Source organism: Streptopelia decaocto (genome assembly GCF_964273445.1).
Source record: "Streptopelia decaocto genome assembly, chromosome: 7".
Taxonomy (NCBI): Eukaryota; Metazoa; Chordata; class Aves; order Columbiformes; family Columbidae; genus Streptopelia; species Streptopelia decaocto.
This window is the reverse complement of record NC_138661.1, coordinates 19,027,591-19,047,199: the sequence shown is the minus strand read 5'-3', so window position 1 is coordinate 19,047,199 and position 19,609 is coordinate 19,027,591. Positions and strand designations below refer to the sequence as shown.

The following is a 19,609-nucleotide window of genomic DNA, read 5'->3' as shown; positions in this document are numbered from 1 at the left end:
AGGCCTTCAGTGACAGGGCCAGACGTGAGCCTTTTTCAGCCATGGTGTAGCCAAACGTGGGGAGGGCTGGAAGCCTCAGGCTTTGGGTGGAAGGGGGCAACCTGCACTTAAGAAAATCATCTTGCCTGCAGCTGTGCGTCAGTGGGGAGTCACAGACATGTCTGATAAGATCATGCATCCTGATCAGTCCCCTCTGCTATTCACACGCTCCCTTGACTTCCCTCATATTGAAATCTTGCCTGGAACCCCATCTATCTGAGTCTGCAGACAAGCCATGGTGTCTACAGGAACGTGAAGTCTGCAGCAACACAGCAGGTTGCAGCTTGTGTTCCCCCACCTGTATCCGTGTGGATACACATCTTCTCCCACACCTACCCCTAGCAATGAAGACACCACTAAGAGTCCAGCTGTTGACTAACCTCAAACTGGATAATTCCGTCTCTCGTCTTAGGACGCAGCTCCACCAGTGGAAGGGGATAAGGCGGGAGGTAAGGAATTGTCCAAGACAAACATTTCTGGCATTTTGGTTGTATTGTCATTAAGCTGTTTGGAGCAATCATCAGGCCACACAATGCTTTAGGGAGAGCTGGATTTCAATCCAGACCTCTCTTCCCACCTCTGCCAACTCTGGGGGAGATGCCATTATGGTCAAACACTGGAAAACTCCCAGGGCAGAGGGGAAACTCCCAAATGTGAGCACAGCCACAGAGAGCCCAACCTGCCCATTGCCATGTCCTCTTATCCCTGAATGAGCAGGAGGGTGATGCTGAAGGGTCCCGCAGAGGGTTGGCTGGGGCAGCTTGGTGTGTCAGGGCCTGGCACAGGGGGACAGGGAAGGCTCAGCCTGGCCTGTCTGTCACTGATGGCAAGTGATCTGGTGCCACGTGCTCAGCAGGACAGCGATCAGCACAGCCCAGGGAAAGCAGCACAGCTATGAGAGCATGTCCATTATCCACTGGGCACTGGTGACAGAGTGGAATGTAATCTGGCTGTTCATGTTCAGAGATTAAAGACAACAACTGGCTCCAGCGGGACGTGCTGTTGTGCGATGGAGAGCAGCAAAGGATGCTGACGTAGAACGGCCTGGCAGCAGCGCACGGGAGGTACCAGCGGACACAATTTCTCCTGCAGGCAGCACAGAATGGGATTACTGCTGGGGAGGGGGAGGGAGGCAGGAACAGGGAGAGAGAAATTATGAGTCCAGATGTCTACTCTCTATACACAGTTTCTAAGGGCTTTGGAAATAAAATAGAATAAAACATTGTGCCACAAAATTAGATATGTGTGCAAGGAGTCCACATTTATTCAGGAATGAGATTGTGCTACATGACCTTAAGCAAAACTAATCAGATGGACTGAGTCTCCTCAGGCTTCTCCATCACCTGTGAACCTGAGGCGCAGATTTTGCCAAGCTAAAAGTCAGTCCCTCCCTTCCACTGGGATGCAGCTGTCTAAATGTCTTAGTGTCTCCTAAGAGAGCTCAGAGTACAGGGAGAACTGCAGAGGAAGTGGGGGCTGGTTTGATCCCCTGATTCATGGCTTGGGCAGCAACAGTCCGTATTAGCCCTGATTCAGACATCAATGGCCATGGAATAATTCAGCCCATTCTGGAACCTGGGTGTAAAAATGGGCAGGCTTAATTTGGCCACAATACAGTCAATTGGAATTGTAAATAGTGTTCAAGCTTAATGAGGGCTGAGAGAGGGCATGTCAAAATGCCAGAGGCTGCCTTACCTCACCCCTTGGAGGAATACGATTCCTGACACTAGCAGACTAGAAGAAAGCAGTAGTTTAGAAGCCCTGATGCCTTCCAGGCACCAGGTGCAGCACTGTCAATGTCTTGCCTAGACCACAATTGACCTTTTAGTTCCATCTTTTTGTCTTTTCTCATGGGAAGTACCGGTCATGTCTGCCATGATGAAAGTAGAAAAGCTGCCATCTGTGTGTGCCCAAAGGTTTATGAAATAAGAAAAGAGTGTAAGAAACAAAACCAAGTAGCATTCTCCTTGCTGTCACTTCCCTGCTCCCTTCCCGAAGCCGGTGTCTGTGTCCTTAGAGATGCTGTCCTAGTGGTGGTAAGCAGTGAGGTGAGAGCCCATCACAGGAAAATGTGCCACGCTTTCCTGTTTTGCTCACTGCCACCTGACAGCAGGACAGAAAAGCATCCCCAGCCATTCAGCATAGGAAAGTTACATTTTAAATGATGTGCACTGCACAGTATATGGAGACCAAGAGGCACAGAGGACAATAGAAATCTAAATTGAGAGTACACTAATAATTGTTGGCATTAACTAATCAGATGGGATTTTAAAGTTCACACTGTGAACATTGATATTTGCTGTGTGATGGGAAGGCAGTTTGAACTGATATTTTTTCTATTAAGAAGTGTTTGAAAGGCTGTTAGAAGAAATTATTGCTGTAGTAATCAGAGCTCTCTGTGTGAAATCGCTTCACAGGCTTTGAGTTTCATAAAGCAGGAGATAGTCTGTATTGAAAATAGTATGAACCTTTACCTGGCCACCTAATCACAACGTGAAAGTTATCTTTGCTTTACATCAGATTTAATTCATTCACCAGTGTGCTGTTTTCGTGATCATGTCTGAACAGGCAGGGTGAGGGCAAGGCCACTGGAGAAATTTTGGGAGTTATCTGGAGAAGGGTCTCTGCCACACTCCACTGACGGATGGTAACTCTTCCCACCCGCAGGCTCCACCAGTGGGTGCTTTGTCAGGGTGGAGCTACCTATATAGATTGTCCCTGGTCTATGCCAAGAGGAACGGGAACAAAGGACACCAATCCTGTGTGTTTTCTTTGAAACTGCCAGATGCCACCAGGACACGTGCCTGGAGCCCTGAGGGACCCTGCAGCGACACTGGAGTGGGTGCAGTTATGTTTGTTTAAGCGCTGTCTGTTTCTCTTCTCACTAATGAGGGTTATCAGATTTAAAGGCATTTTTTTAGATTACAGTGCATGTCAGGTTAGACATTTCCCTGTGTTTGCACAGGTGAAAAATGCATAGATGAGATTCTTAGGGATGTGGTTTAGGGGTGGACTTGGCAGCCTTGGGTTAATGCTTGGACTTGATCTTAAAGGTGTTTTTCAACCAAGATGGTCCTATGATTCTATCATAACTAGGGCGTATGGAAAAACGCTGCTGGTTTTTACAAATGTAAACGTGTTGGTTTGTAAAGATGAGAATCTTCTTCACATGTTTGTTTCTTGAGCATGTGTCAGTTGAGTGATCAGTGCACATAATTTAGCATCAGGTGGCTACACACAGTGGCTTCCAAGTCTTGCTTGGACCGGGGAAAAATATGATTTCCACTTCCCCGAGCGGAGCTGAGATTGATACTGGAACTTGTCTTGATGTTCAGCGGTGCTGTACTCGCCTCTGCATGTGAAATCCAAACTAACGTTTCTTTTGCCAAAGAACTATATTTATGACATAATATACCCACAATATTATGCAAGAAGGAGCCTGGAGCCTGACACTCGGTCCATATCTGAATCAATTTTCAGTCAGGAAAAAAAAAAACAAACCATCCTGTTAACACGCTTTGATATTCCTGCCCAGCAGCCTGCTACAGAGGCAAACAGATTCACCCCTGCTACAAATCAAAGCCTTTTGTTTTCTCCTTCTGTTTCCCATTCTCCTTTCTGCCTTTGCTTTATGATCAATATGGTCTAAGCTTAGGGAATATTATCAGAGCCGTGATTGCGACCTCTAACGTTATAATCCATAGGGTTGCTGGGAGCATTAGAACATCCAGGATAAATTAATTCAGTGTAAGTAAAAGCTTTGAAACTAGGAGCATCACCAGGCTTTTGAAGCTTAAGCCCTGTTTAGATTACTTGATTAAAGTAGGTCCAAAGCTTCACCAATCAATGTATTTCGCTTAGGAGCACTGTTGATACAGAAGCATATTTAACTGGATCTGCAGGACCCCGCTCAGAAGATGGTCCTTTGGAGCAAAATGAGATAACGGGGACTGAAGGGTGGGAGGGAGGCAAAATCACTGCTGTGTTTTTGTGTGTGCCTGCAGAGATTACTTGCAGCAGCTGTACAGAACAACCTGGGTGAAGGAGAAGGGAGTAGGGGAATGACAGGAAAATTACAGGCTTGGAAAAGAAGTAACTGAGTCCTCTATTAGTCTAAAATTGTAAAAATTTACCAAATGTAAATAGATGTAACCACAGCCATTTTTTATTAAAGGGATAGCCCTGCTTTTTGGCCGATTTAAGTTTTGCCACCAGCTTCAGAGTAGCCAGAACTGATGATTTGGTTACCTGGATCGCAGCATCTGGACCAATTGTTTTATGTCTATAGATTACAGATGAAGTGAGCGGTGCTGCTGGCAGAATAGTGGGCAGCCCTCTGGGTAGGGGCTGCTGAAGGCTTGGTTATATGGGGAACAGTTTGGCAAAAAGAGCTTTAGGTCCCAGGTCCACCTGGCAGAGCAGGGGGCTCGTGCACCCTCAGGTGGGCAGCAGCAGCCGCACGGGCACCGGGGGCTGCGGGGGCGCAGAGCCACGGCTTCGCTACCAGCGCTGGTGATGAGGAACGAGGCTGTCGTGTGTGTCCCGACGGAAAACATAATCCATTTAGATTTGTAATTGGACTTGATTAGACATTTAGACAACTTTTTTTGCGGTAGCAATTTAAATGAATTAGTTATATTTTCCAGCCTACTGAATAGATTAGACAAGCAAATCGAGTGCTATCTTTATGGCACAGTGTGCCCCATCTGCAATGCCTCGGAGTCCTGTAGCTCTTCAAGGAGCAGCATGAGGCGCAACTCTGCCTTGGTGCCAGCAAGGCATGAAGGCGAGTTGCTCTCCAGGAGACAGGGACCTCTCCAGCCAGAGACCAGCCTTGTGGCACCTGGGCAAGGGCAGCAGGGCAGACCTGGAGACACTCACCAAGTTCTGCCAAGAAACTAGATCTCATCAGGCAACTTTGTGCTTACGAGGTGTCTTCAAAATCAAGGTGGGAAGTCAATCGGCTGGTCAGGGTCAGGTTCAGTGGCGGTAACCAGGGCTGGATATAGCCCTGAGATTGCTGGGCAGGTCCACAGGGACAAGGTACCTCTGGGGTCAAGTTGGGAAGTGAGTCTGCTGGTTAGGGTCTGGATTAACAGTGTCCATGGCCAGGTTGCTCTGAAGCATCCACCCCTGCACTGAAGACTTTGAGCATAGCACAGGGTGGGTTATCTTAGAGCAGTGCAGGTGTTTGCTAGAAGACAAGGCAAGGCAGTGCTGCCTCCCTTTGCTGTGTTGAGGATCTATCCAGAAAGCATTTCTCGTGACCAGCAGAGCGGCTGTCTGGTCTCCTGACCCACTGGCACATCACAAAAGGGCCCCATGGGGAGAGTGCAAAGGTGTCTCAGGCGTCTCACAGACACTGAACATCCCTGTTGCCCATGTAAGATGGCAAATGCTGTAAGTACGCAGTCCTGCTGAGAAGCAGGCTATGAAAGATCAGAGCTTCATAAGCTGATAGTAGAAATGAGTTACCTTCCACGTGGAGTCGTCGATATCTTTTTCTCATCCCTTTACTTGTTCTGGAGGGAGAGAACAACTGTGAAGTTCATCTTCTTCCTTTGAAGAGATGCCTGGCCATGCTGCTATCCATCATCCCTAACTAACTTGTCTTATTTGTTTACCTTCTGATATGGATGCCGTGTGGGGACAGGGACTGCACGAGGCATGACCAAACAGCAGCATCTTGCAGATATCCAAACCAGCTCTCAGCAAGCTGGATGTCAGCCGATCGTCCCTTCCCTCGGCAGCCCCTTGGCAGCCCCGCTCCCACCGCAGCCCCAGGTCCTGTCAATCTCCTGACCCTGGCGTGGGCTGAGCCTTTGCCCCAGAATCCCACCCCTGGTCCACATTAAAAACTTCTTATGCAAGCACTGTCTTGGTGACATTCCCCTTCCCTTTGAGGCCTGGCTCATAGTGGGGCTCCAGGTCTTTTTTGTCCCTCCTAACTCTAACCCCAACCTTAACGTTAAGAGGGGGCTGAGTCTCATCTGACAAACCCTGACCATGCCCCAGTGAAAAACTTCTGAAGGACTAATCCTTCTGGCAGCCCCTTTGGCAGACACTTTCAAGCTTTTAATTTTGTCCCCAAACCCGTATTTTATAGTAATGTCTTCTTTCTAAAATGGAATATGTTTGTCTTCTTATTTTTATACGCACGAGACAGTTGTCCTCATAGCAAGCTCTCATGTATTTTAGTGGCATTTACAGTCTGCATGAATAAACAACTGGAGGCACTTGAAGGGACACAAGCTTTCCCTTCCTTTGAGCAAATAATCTTTTCTTCTGCTCCTGACCCCTGAACCAGAAACTATTATAATTTTACCTTGCAAATACAGCCAGGCACATGTTATTACTTGGCTGTTTCAAGATGAATTGCTTAAAAACCAACCAACCAAACACCGAAACAGAACAAAACCCCAGCAAAATCTTGCAACTCTTGGAAATAATTAATCAATTTTATTTTTGCCACTTCTACTTACCCCTGAAACAGGTCACCCAATGTGGGCTTTGAAGCCCAGCCACTCATGGCTACTAGGTCATGCCCAGTGCTTAATTCTTGAGCAGTGACTTGTCCTGCTTGCCCAGCGTCTCCATGTGAGACCTCCAGTTGCTGTAAATACCGCTGTGGATGGAGATGATACTACCAGCATGATAGAGGTAACTGATTTGCTTCCAGTTAGATATATTGTCACAGACTATTAATTTTACTGCAGCCTCATTTGAAGGCAGTGGTAAAGCAGCAGGGCAAGCAAACAGCTACCCCTTGTCTGCGCGGGAGCACTAAATGCTCAGGCAATTAGGCTTCTTGTTCACCAGATTTAAGCAGTCCTCTGTTTTCGCGTTTGTTTACACTCCAGCTTGTCTGTGTGAAACCTGTCTAAGAGGTCAGACACAGGTTAAGTTGGAGGGCTCCCTTTGCAAATAGCTGTGAAAACAGAGATAAGAAAAAACGGTGAAAGGTACTTAGTACCCAGATTTTGTGTTTGAGGCAGTGAACCTGCCACCACCGAGGGTATGGTTCAGTTGCCTGAACTGAAGCCAAACAGGGTAGTGAGGAAGAAGAAAGGAGGATTGAGACGTGACTTTTCAGCAGCAGAGATGTATCCTGACATGGTACCTGGGAATCGGTTGATGATTCTCTTCCAAGTCATTTAACAAGTGGAATAATTTCAAGGCTGTGATTTTGTTCTCATTCACATCAGCATTCATCAGCCTCCATCCAGCCCACTGGAGGTAATGGCATCTAGCTTGACTGAGGTTCAGGAGGCTTTTCAATACCATTTAACTCTGCTGCCTGGGTGAGGAAGGCACACAAGGCTGCTGGGCCCTGGGTGGCCAGTAGCAGCCGCGGTGCTGGGACGGTGGCAGCGCTGGCACAGAACAGGCAGCCACGATGCTGTAGAGTAGGCAAAATGCTCTAAAAAGAAATAAAAGCAATAGTAGAGGCAAAGCCACGTTGGCTTCCTACACCAGATGCCAAGAACTTGCTTCTCCCCGGTGGTTTCCCTGTGGCTCCCAGGTGCCTCAGGCACCACCAGAACGTCCCCTGCCATCGGCGTTTCCTCCTCGGCAGCCAGCGGGAGATTTCCTTTCCCTCCCCCACTACCTTGCTTGCGAAGCTCAGCAGTTCAGAATGGCTGACTGAACGCTGTTCGCAGCCTTTGAGACAATATTCCCCAAATCCATGGAGGTTTTTTTGCATGGTGGCTCACCAGCTGGATCTCGCTGCGGGCATGGATCGTGCCCACAGCGGTGCCAGCAGAGAGCCGGCGGTGGCCACCAGGAACAGGAGTGGGGTCTCTTCTCCTGACTGATGATCTGCTGCTTGCAGTGCTGTAATAGCAAAGCCAGTTGTATTTGATTACACCCCAGGTAGCGTGGCTTCTGTAACTGAGATGGTGAACGAACTAGGTTGGAATAAGCAAGTGTATTAATTAGTATGCTGATAGCAGAATAAAGCTATTTTTAAAATCACCGAACAACACTGCTCTTTACTATGATTGCAGAGATTATGTAAGATGATTAAAATCAGGTCCCTGCATCACAGACCGATCCATGTTTCAGAAAGGCGACAACCGTGCTGCAAAGGAATGAGAGGAGACTGTATTATTTTAAAAGGCTCTCTGTTTGCCTGTCATAATTAAGGGCAAAGCAGCCATGTCCTCAGCCTCTTCATTGTCATCCTAACTCATCCCGCCTTTTCTATTGTATTTTGTCAATAAGCCATTTGTTTTTTACAACTGGGAGCGTACACATGGAAATGTCAGCTCAGGAGGAATCGCTGCGTCATCCAGCAATATAGAGGGTGTCCCCGACGCGCAACTTCTGACTCCCGAGGTGCACCTAGCAAAAGTGGTTTCCTCCTATTTTTTGATGGAATAACATCATTCATTTTAAAAAGCAGGAAAAGAAAAATGTCTGTGATATCTTTTTACATTGTCCAGCTGATGGAAAACAGACAGATCACAAGAAGTTGTGTCTCAGCAGCAGCAAGAAACTGCATTTCAGAACCAAGCTACAAAAAAGATGCTGTTGTTTCAATGACAGTTACTTGGGAAAAGCCTCTAGAAATTGATTGTCATTAAAGACCTGGAGAGAACATCACTTATGATGATAAGCAGAGATTTTAAAATTTTGTGTGTAGAGTCTCCTTCACTGTAATGCTCAGATTGCCATATGTACACAACCATTATTTGATTTCTTACACCACGGTGAAAAGCAGCACTGCTGATCAAATATAAAGCAGCAACCAATCCTAATGCAAATAGAAATATAAACAAAACCTGCAGATTTATAGGCAATCAAAATTATGTCAAACAGCATAAGATTAAAAGCAGAGTGTGTTTGTTATTAATTCTGACAGATATTTGCTGTAGAGTGTTTTCCATGGAGTTTCTCACCATTGTTAATCATCTGTATTTTACAATGAAGTTTAAAAACTCTTTAATTATCTCGTGTGGATTGAACATGCCCGGTCAAAGCACATCACACTGTTAAAGCTGAAGATTTATTCCTTTATGATATTTCTTTAAGAAGCAGACGTCACAGAAACAACTGTTATTTGATTTCCTGGCATAACACAGAATCTGGAGTACATAGAACAAAGCCTTTTGTCATTACTTACTTACACTCTTTTTTGTTCTAGGCAACTTCACCAGACAGTGTGCACAAGGGTCGAACGCAGCCTCTGTACAGGGGAGTCCGTAGTAACAGATGTTGTGGTCTAAAGAAAGGAAGTTAACCTGCAGGCCCTACAGTCTTGGGCGCTTTGTGTGAACCTGTTTGGTGCGAGGCACCCATTAGGTACCTGCTCCCACAAACCAGCGGGTGTGTCGGGGGACCCACGGTTTCTCCAGAGTGCCCTGGCCAGGTGATGTCTGCTGTGCTGGCTCGTGTTGGGGTCCCAAAGCCTCGTCCCTCCGGCCGCAGGGCGCAGCGAGGAGGCTGCAGGGGCGCCCGGGTGGGGACGTGCAGTGGATCTGCTGCTGAGTGGGAACCACCTTGTCTGTGCTCCCTGTAGCCAGAGTTTGACGTGTAAAAGCTCACAGTCCTGTGGATGGCGTGCATTACACACTTACACGGCGCCGTACATACACAACCATGTCTGTTTCTACACCGTGAGGAGGGGCAGGAGCCCCACCATTACACAGCACCTTGGACTGCTAAAAGCGAGGTGTGCAAGGGGCTGGAGCACACAGCAGCCACCCGGGGCGGGCGCCTGTACCAGGGGTGGGCACCTCAGCCATGCGGGTGGGCTGGAGCTCTCGCTCAGCCCTGGGCAGCCCCCAGCGGCTCCATCCCAGAGCGCAGACATGCCGCCTGCCCCTCGGGTTTCCTCAGATACCACCGCCGCCATGGCTGAGCTGCTGAGGGACTGAGGTGCTGCAGTGGCCAGGAGGGACCAGATTTCAGTACAGGGGTGGCAGCATCACCCATGTGGAAGCCGGTCAGGAGCCACCCTGCACCATTCACAGCTGGTAGCCAGCTGAGGGCTGAGGGGGAGAACAGGGAGGCAGCCACTGGGCACCACTGCTAGGTGTGTTTAGTGAAGGAACCAGCAAGTGGAGGGGCTGCTGGAGGCCCACTTGATGTCACAAGGGTCTGTGTGCCCTGAGGGACTGCAACCCATGGGCCAGCCATGCTGGAGAGGGACACCCTGACAAAAGAGCAGCAGAAAGAGCCGGTGCATGAATCACTCCAGCTGCTCACGCTGCCCACAGCTTGCCAGAGACGTTTTGACAAACTGAGCGTAATCTGTGGTAGAAGGGCATTGAGGCTGGAGAGGAGGCAGGACAGGTATTTGTATATGTGGTTGGTTGATTGTGTCCTTTCTAAATACCCAAAAGAGCCATCAGAAGACTGTGTTAATAGGTAATGAAGTAAAACTTGCAACTACTTGCAACTTGAGACTGTTTCACCAGTGATGGGCAAATTGCAAGGATGCACAAAAAGCCAGTAGCACAACTGGGATACAATCTCTCTCACGTAGCGTGCCTGATCTAAACAGTTTAAGGCCCTCATGTAATACCCTACGCTGAAACAAGCTCAAGCCCAGTGTCTTGGCACACTTCCTGACGGGCATATAAAGGCTAAAATGTTTTCTGCGGAGTCCGTGCATCTCCCTGCTTCTCTAAACGTCACTATGGATCCATCCAGAGACACTGCTGCGTGACACTTGCTTAACTGACAGCGGGTGGGAGGGGGGATCCATTAGAGGAAGACAGTCCAGAGCACAGTTAAGTGTTTTTCCTTCTCACCAGTCTCCTCACATCTCATCTCCTTGGCCGAGTTTTTTTCTCTCCTCTTTGCTCCACTGCAGCGGCAAGGGATGCTAAAGGGTAGGTTACAAACTGAAACTTCCTCAGCAATACACTGAAGTATCAGTTGCCTGATCAGATAGTGGGGCTGGGCACTTTCATGCTGTATCTCAGACATGGATTTCTTCTGCCCCGCTCTCCCCTAGGACCTGTTTCCATCCATCTTGTCCCTCAGATGCCACTGCGGTGGTCTCCAGTACCAACCACTCGGGATGGCATGGACACAAGTGAGGGGGGCACTTTGTAGCTCCAGGTCAGCTGCAGTTCCAGCTCCAGCAGCCGTACATTCTCACTGCACCGCTGAGAAACCACCCTCCCTGCTCCACCCGTGTCTCAGACCAGCAGTGGGAAAGATTTCAGTTTGACAGAACAAAGGGTCTGTTTTTATTCTCAATCCTTTAGAAGTTTAATCTATAGATACATAGGGCTGTTCGTAGAACGCTTTCAACCCGCAGTGTCTGGGGAATGCTTTTATTTATCAGATTCTGCTATTCAGTTTAATTGGAGAAAGCTATGAGGCAAGTAGATTTTTTTTAATGCCCTCTATTATTCGCTCTCTTAAGAAATGACTTCAGCAGTGTTTTCCTCAAGTCTAGGCTTAGGCTGGATTGCCAGATCTACACAGAGAGGCACTGAACAGGCTGGTTTTTAGCACTGGTGAACAATGAGCACTTGAGTCCTGCAGCAGCCCCGGGTGACCAGGGGAGCTCCAGGTCCCTGAAGAGCAGGATTCCTCCTTGGTGGTTACGATGGAGTCAGTTTAGGCAACAGGCTTTGAAGCTCTCAGCTCTACAGGATTTCCTCCTGCAAACAGTCCCTTCGTGCTGACAGGTAAGGGAGTAACGTGGCAAAAGGATTCAGAGTTCTGGTGCTGCAGAAGCCAGAATAAAGCCTGGGGAGGGCTGATGCAAAGATCAGAAAGCCATGTTTTCTAGGATGTTTTATATATATACCATTAGACATGTCTTATTACTGAATCTCTTCTTATTGTTGCTAATTTAAAAAATAAGATTGAATTCCCAGTGAAATAATCCTTGTTTCCAGGCTGCAAAACTCATGAGAAAGGAAGATCAAGCGCTAACTCAACAGCAATTCAGTATGTCTGGCCATTTGCAGATGGCAGCAAATTAACATGAGTTGATACCCACTGCAGTGCAGATACAGGTAACATCCCACAGGGGCTACAACTGTTTAATAATGAAGGAATTAATTGGTAAAAAAAAAAAAAAAAAAATCACTGTGTTCCTCCTCAACATCTGGGCATATTTTGAAGCCAATATTCACACAACTACAATTGTTCAATTGATGCAACTCAGTAATTTTTATTGCAACTGGAAGACAATACATCACAGAAACTTTATGGTAGGTTTTGGGAAAGTGTTATTTACAATAATAATTGATGAAATAGTTTGTCTTTGGCAATATGATTACACATCAAGAAAATGTAAAATGCAAGTATGCCTCTAAATCAACATTTTCATATTTCCTAAAGATCAGCTGATTGCACTTGCCTTCGGACTGCTCATTTAGGTAAACACAAATACAACTTAACATCACTGTTCATTCCCCATCACAGTTCATATTTTAATATTGATGAAATTGGCAGTTTCAGACGCCAAGTACAGGAAAAGTATTGGCTTATCACTGTACTAAATTAACTAATTGGCCAGTTAAGGTCCTGTGAACCTTAAGCACTGATACTAAATCTCTTGGTCTTTTGATTGCTTTATCACTTTTTTTTTTTTTTTTCTGTAAAACAAAATATTTCAGAACTTACAGATCAGAGTATAAAAAAAATGTACAAGTCCATAATGCTTTTCACACACAAATCATTCCCCCCAACATTTTACATCATGGCAGTTTTAAGTAGTGAGTGTGAATGATGCAGGCATGGAACTGGTTATCAAATACAGGTTATGACTTTCGGTTGTTGTCCCACACACATACTCAGGAAATGTACAATGCTCTAGCAACTTAAAAATGTTCTCAAGTTCAATGTCATCTGAATGAAAAAAAAGAAAGCCTTGGGATTTCAGGCCAGAGTAAACAGAGAAAGAAGATTCCCATTTCTAGATGATGCCATCCCAGAATCCAGTACGTAATTTTAGCATCCAATAAAATCGGTTCTAGCACTAAGGGCCAGCACAAGCTGTCATTTGTCCCTTAAACCCTCAGAGGATGAGCTCTTGTAACTGCTGGCCTGATCCAAAGCCCAACGAAATCAACTGAAAATAAAGAACTGACACAAAACTCCCTTCCACTGACTGTGAAAGGATGTTACATCAGGTTGATTTCCCCCTCTTTGCAAAAGGAAATGTGATACAGTAGAAAAAACATTATATAGCTTCAGATAAATATACCTTGTTTCAATGCTAAAACAAAACAAAACCCAAACTCCCCAAACCAGGAAAGGCTACTTATTAGAACTCAAAAGTGACCTTTAAATCATTTCTGGTTTTAAATGTACACCAGCAAAATACAGCACCATAGACACATTAGGTTGAGACTGTTTTTGGTCAGTGAAGCTAGTACTTGTTTGCTGAACTGTGGAAGAATTAGAAGGTCATGTACATGATCAAAGATAAAGCAACCCAGCTGACAAGTCTCCGCTTAATTCAAGAATAACCAGTACTAAAAATTAAAATGCAAAAATAAAAACCCCTAATAAACCACCATCAATTAATAGTTTCTAAATAAAAGGGGATTAACAGATGAATTCACAAATGTATGCAGATTTATACAGAACACCGAATGTTGTGTGTAAATCCTGATAAACTCCACCTCAAAACAGAAACACACAAAAAGTATAGTTTGACTTACACATCCCGTTTGAAAGGAAAAGAGACATCATTACAACTTGGAAACTGTGCTAACTGCAATATAAACCAAACAGAAATTCAGAGTTTGGCAGGTAACTAAGAAGAGGGTTATCACTTAGATTATATAGCAAAGTGTTGATGTATATTACATAGAGTAGTATAAATAATAAAAAAGTATTATTTAAATTAGATCACAGTGCTGCATTATGTGCATAACAGTGTTTGATATATTACTGGAGGGCTGTGAAGAACACTACTAAAACTTAACTGGTCAGACGGTCAACACTGATATTCTTTTACAATCAGGAGGATGTACGGTTCAAATGCTCTTTCGGTGGCAAAGTCAAGAAAACGTCTCAAAATGTTTCCTTATAAAATATGCCAGTGAGCTATTCAGGCAGTAGTGACACACCTGAAGGAGCTGGGTTTGCATTCTCCAAGAAGTGAAGTAAATTGCATTGCATCTGAAATTGAAAACGCGTTCTTTCGATAGTTATATTCTGATCCAGGAGCACAGGAGTGCAACGCTCTCAGAAACGCCTAGGGCTAGATTCAAGGAAAAATAGTGGCAATAATAACAGTGAAAGAGTAAAGATTTCCAGGAGCACGTGGGTGTCTACAGCTCCACTGACTGCAAAGGAGATCAGACACCTCCAGGTTCTAGAAAACCTCAGATTGCATCTGTCCACATCTGTAGATGCGTTTGGAGCCAAAATCTCAGTGAAAATCAATTACGGCCGCCAAGAAAATGGGACCAAGCCTTGTTTTGGTTATCCCTGGTACCATTTGGTATACGATTTAGGATTTCATTCTCTGCTAAAGTACGTTGATGTAACTCTACTTCACTCCAGTGAAGAATGCAGCCCCCAGAGCTTCTCTGTATCTTTTCCAAAGGTAGACAGCAATTCAGGCCAACTCGGGGAGCCAGTGCAACTCCTCAGGGCTTCCCCTCTCCCTTCAGGCAACAGAGGAGCCGTAATATAGACCTCAATGCAAATTGCCAGGGAGAAGAGAACAGAGTCACAGGATGGTTCTCTAGTCCCACAAGGCACACCTCACCCCCACATCAGGCTTTTCAGCTGTAAAACCCTGTGTAGAACTACTGCTGGTTTTGCCAGGGCAAGATCAGAATCAGACTGCTTTCAGAAACAGCTGTGGGGTGAGACATTAAAGCTGTTCAAGACCTGCACCTGAATTTTTAAATGCAGGCAAAATCTGCATCAAAACGCAGTAGGACACGCGATGGCTTGCAGAAGGCAAGCACGAGCGGCAGATTTCCCCTCCCTGCAGACGCCAGTGAAACCTGCGTGTGGCAGCAACTCTGGCCTGCAGGAGCTTCTTCCCGCAACAGGCCCGTTTCAAAGGAACCCGCCGTGAAGTCCAGCGACCACTGCAGTTCCCACCTACGTGAAACTTGCCACTGAATGCCTGCTGACCTACCGGGATTCCCCTGGCCCTCACCTGCCTTGGGGAAACGCTAATTTGGCAATACTGAGAGAGTAAAGAAAATGGGAAGTCGGGAATTTGATGACTTCTCACCCCCAAATGGCTTAGTACGGAAAGCAAACAAGCAAAACCAAACCACCTCATGTCTGGCAACTGAGAGAGTTCATAATACAGTGCAATTACCACTCTGTTCTGGCATGATTCAGTCAAAGTAGAGACAAATAGATTGAAAGGCTGACATTGTATTTTTTGGAAAACAAATCGGTCTAAATTCTTGTAAAAAAGAGAACTACTCTGATGGAGTAGAACCAATTCTGACAAAGCTGCTGTTGTCAGCCAGGCACAAAAATAGTTTAAAAGGTGACTCCTAAATATTTTATACAACTCCAAATGATGTACTTCTCCTCAACAGAGTAAGGGTTAATAAGGACAAGTAGTTTTTAAATTCCAGAAATAATCTGTTGATGGCATTAGCCCTCAGCCAAACTGCTGGTTCCTGAACATAACTTTGTAAACTCCTCCTGAATTATACCTCCTCAGCAGATCAGACTAGGAGCAACAAGTTTTACATGAAAACAGATGCTTGCCAACATTTTAGGTTTACCAGCAAGTATATAAAGGAATTGTTGAAGTCTTAGATATATTTTATATATGTTTATATATATAAAGATAACCTGCCTAATTAGATACTTATGCAAAATGACTGTTTTCTAAGGTGAGGAATACTAGTGGTAATTATATATTTAGCCACCAAGAGTCCACAGTAATGAATGGTACTTGTTGTTCAGCAGATCCTGGTCTCATTTGCACTGACACACTGATCCAGTGCTCTGGAATTAGTGTCGTGACTGTGGACAGAATCTGGCCACTGGCACACAACCCCATCGCTTTCTCTGGAGCACAGAGATGGCTGAGCCACAGTTTGAGTGTATTTTCTGCCACTATATTTGACTTTTCAATGTTGCCTTTTGATAAATATTAAACCACTCCCAAACCGGTACAACTACGCATTAATGAGCAAAGATGGTGGTAAACTGATACTGCAGTATTTTAAATTACTTTCTGCAAAGTCTGTAAAAGATGAAGGACCAAGTCTTCATGTGCAGGGGGTGTATGGTTCACCACCTGCAGACTCTGGCTGTAGGGAGTGTGGATCTGGGAAGAGGCCGATTAACCCAGTCCAGTCATGCAAGGGAAAAGCTGTGGCTCACTCACCTCTGCGCTACTTGCCCAAAGGACTGGTCCTTCCTGTCTTCCCCAACTTGATCTTAAGGGCTGCAGGAAGCCAACAGAAGTTAGTATCCATGTACTCCCGATTTAACTAAAGCTGCGAATCAGCCCTGCATGCATCAGCCCAGCAAACTGAGGGGGACTCAGGGCTGTTCCCTGCACTGTCCTTGGCTCTCTCAGTCCTTCCCTGTACAGCTGGCAGATGTGCTGGGCTCCAGCAGCTGTCAGGCAGCTCCGGGACAGGCTGGGTGAGACGGGAGGAGAGCCGCCGTTTGGCTGTGCTGCCCCCCCACTGTGGCCCCGTTCTATACATGACAAAATGCCTGCGCAGCACAGAACAGGTCTGGACCAGCATCCCCTTCAATCCTTCCACCTCCTAACTGAATCCACACCACAGGCATCTCCACATGCCATTTTTAGTTCACTCCACTGAGTAGGAAATCAAACCCTTCCCTAACTCACTCTTCATAAACTACATCCGTCTTGGTGAAACTGCTGCCTGAAACGGTTGTTAGGGATAAACACAAACCTATATTCTTTTTTAGGAAACAGACCGTTTCATTCTGCGGTTAGTTCCTGGGATTTCCTTCTTGTCTCTAGGATATTCTAAGTACACAACTCTTATGCCAAATTCATGAATCCAGGTGAGAGAAACTGTCTTATTTATTTCACAGCATCCCTCTGCTGTAGGGATCTCCAATTGAACAGCTGCCATTACCAGGAGAGTAGCACTATACCTGAATCACACTCTGTAACACTTTTTTCTCTGGACACCTCAGTAAGGCTCTTTACTAACTTCATTTTCTCATGGCAAATTAGCAAAGCTATTTTCTCGTTTACTTATTCCTGAATCACATCAGAGAGTTCTCCTCAATTAACCTCCCGTTATTCTCTTGATTCTGTCATACACACTCACTACTAAATTTGCCCTCAGATTATTGCGTCATGTTACACATGTACAGACGAAGAAAGGACACACTTATACTTTTTTTCTTTTTTTTTTCTTTTTTTAAACAGAAGTAGGGAGAGAGGGGCTGAATGTGCAGACAAGGCAGTATAATTCAACCATCCAAGCCCTACCAGAGCATGAAGATTTTATTTTTTAATATTGCAGAATAAGTTCCCCAACAGTCAGTGTTTGTCCCTGAAGAAGGTTAAACCTTAAACACCTGCTTCAAAAAAACCCCAACAACAACAAAAAAGAACCAAAACCAAAACAAAACAAACAAAAAAATGAAACCCAAAAAACCAAACTCTAAGCCTAAGGGCTTAAAAATTAGAGGCATAGCCTTTTTCTCTATTTTCTATATTTATATGAAAATAATTCATGCTTCATGCTAAATACATTATTTACCTTACAAGAACTTTGTCATCTTTGAATTAAAAAAATTCTTTGCTTTTTGTATTCTCCCCCTCCCAAAAGGAATCCATGAAATGTGGATCAAGTTTCTTCTGCTGGCTACGCTGGTTGAATCTGGAAATCTGCTGTCGTTTTTGCACAGACGAGTCCTGGCTGACAGTAACTGCACACTCACTACTGAGGGCAGGCTAAGAGCTCTTGTCTTGAACTTCTGAATTTTACTGCTCACCAATACCCTTTCCTTTTACTTTTAAATACAGAACACTATTAATGGCAGGTTTTGTAGCTTTGTTTCCCCAGTTAGATCACGGATTTGATCCACAGAAAAAGATTCTGGTGTATTTCGTTAGTATCTGTTGTAATTTCTTAGACTTGATTGCTTTTCACTCAGGCAGTTTAGAAGACATAGCTTGTTTTTCCCTATGACTATTATTTTTTGCACGCGGTGCCAATCTTCGGGCTTATGGCTTTTTGAACATTCTATTAATTTAATATAGAAGACAGAATTCAATGATTAATGATGCTACTAACAGTGCCCCCCTCCCATTTCTTCTTGTTATTTCATTGAAACCCATTGCATACATAGTTCAAACTTCCCCAAACTTAAAGTTATCGGTCTTCACATTATAAGCCACATATAATAGTACATGAAGCACTACAAGTGCATTACGGTTTGCGCAGTTGCCACCAGTGGCCGTTCAAAGACTTCTATGGCACAACGTATCCAAGTGCCACTAGATGGTTCTTGGTTTGGTGCTGAGAAGTATGTGCCTCCTCTTTCCCCAAATCTCTTTATTCACATTCACTTCTAACCCAATTATAAGGCCATTAAAAACAATTCTTAAGGGCCAGGCCTGAATGATTACTAAATTATGCACAGCTCTTCTAGTATAAGAGGGATTTCCAAGTGCCCAATTTGATGTCACTGCGTATTCAACCATGCATTTTTGATAGGCCGGAGAAAGCAATGGCGATTTTGGCTTTTTTTTTTTTGTTAACTTTTTGTCTTCAGGTAATGAAAAGCTTTTGTAAATTAGCTGAGTGTCAGTATGAGTTCTATGGCTTCAATCTCCTTTAAAAATAAAAATCTTAAGGGTCAAAAAAAAAAAAAAAGAAAAAAGAAACAGAACAAAAACAAATAGAAAGAAAAACAAAAAAGGAAAAAATTGCTGATATTGCCACAAATTATTAGAATTCACCTGACGTGCTGAAACAAAACTTTGTAAGTTCAAACAAATCATTGATTTGTTCTAATTTTTTGTGGTTTCCTTTTGCTCTTTCTGCCCCTTTGCCGTCCGATTGGTGATGTTGTTCAAACAGGATCGGATTCCTGCTAAATGCAGGAGTGATCCCGCTGCTTCTTTCATCTCCTCATCATCACTCTCAGGGGGCTTTTCCGTACGTCTCTTTTTAAGAGGCAGTGTGTCACTTGGTACTTTTTTCGCCTTCATCAAATGTTGCCTTTTCTTGTGCTGGGACGCATAACCACTGTCAGCTAAAGAATCCTTGGTCTCCTTCCGATTTTGCTTTTTGTCCTCCTCTTCTGTGTCACTATGGCTCTCGTGGCTCTGGAAGCTAACTTCACTTCCTTCACTGCTGTCTTGGCTGCCTTTCGTTGCAAATTCATACTGGTCGTCAGCAGAAGAGGAGGAAACGGAGTCACTGGCAGGTGATGTGCTCCTGTGGTTGGAAGATTTGGCACTGCTGTAGTTGTGATCCTCCTTCGGGTCACCGCTGACAACCGGAGAGCCGCAGGACTGCTCGCTTTCTGTCCGCATCCGGCAGTTGGTTATTCCATTCCTGCAAAAACAAAGGGAAGCAGACTTAGAAGCCACAGAGATGTGATCCTGCCTCAGTGCAAAAGATGGTAAAGCCAACTGACAGGTAATCTAAAA

General features: G+C 45.1%; 1 protein-coding gene across 5 annotated transcripts in view; it reads right to left on the bottom strand.

Moving 5' to 3' along the window:
• Positions 1-12,153: 12,153 nt before the first annotated feature.
• Positions 12,154-19,609, bottom strand: part of FOXN3 (forkhead box N3) — a 215,121-nt gene continuing 207,665 nt past the window's right edge. For all 5 annotated transcript variants that reach the window (XM_082059171.1, XM_082059170.1, XM_082059173.1 and 2 more), the window contains one exon: positions 12,154-19,514. In XM_082059171.1, the coding sequence (XP_081915297.1) occupies positions 18,965-19,514 (550 nt within the window). In that variant the 3' untranslated portion in view covers positions 12,154-18,964. The remainder of the gene's footprint in view (positions 19,515-19,609) is intronic.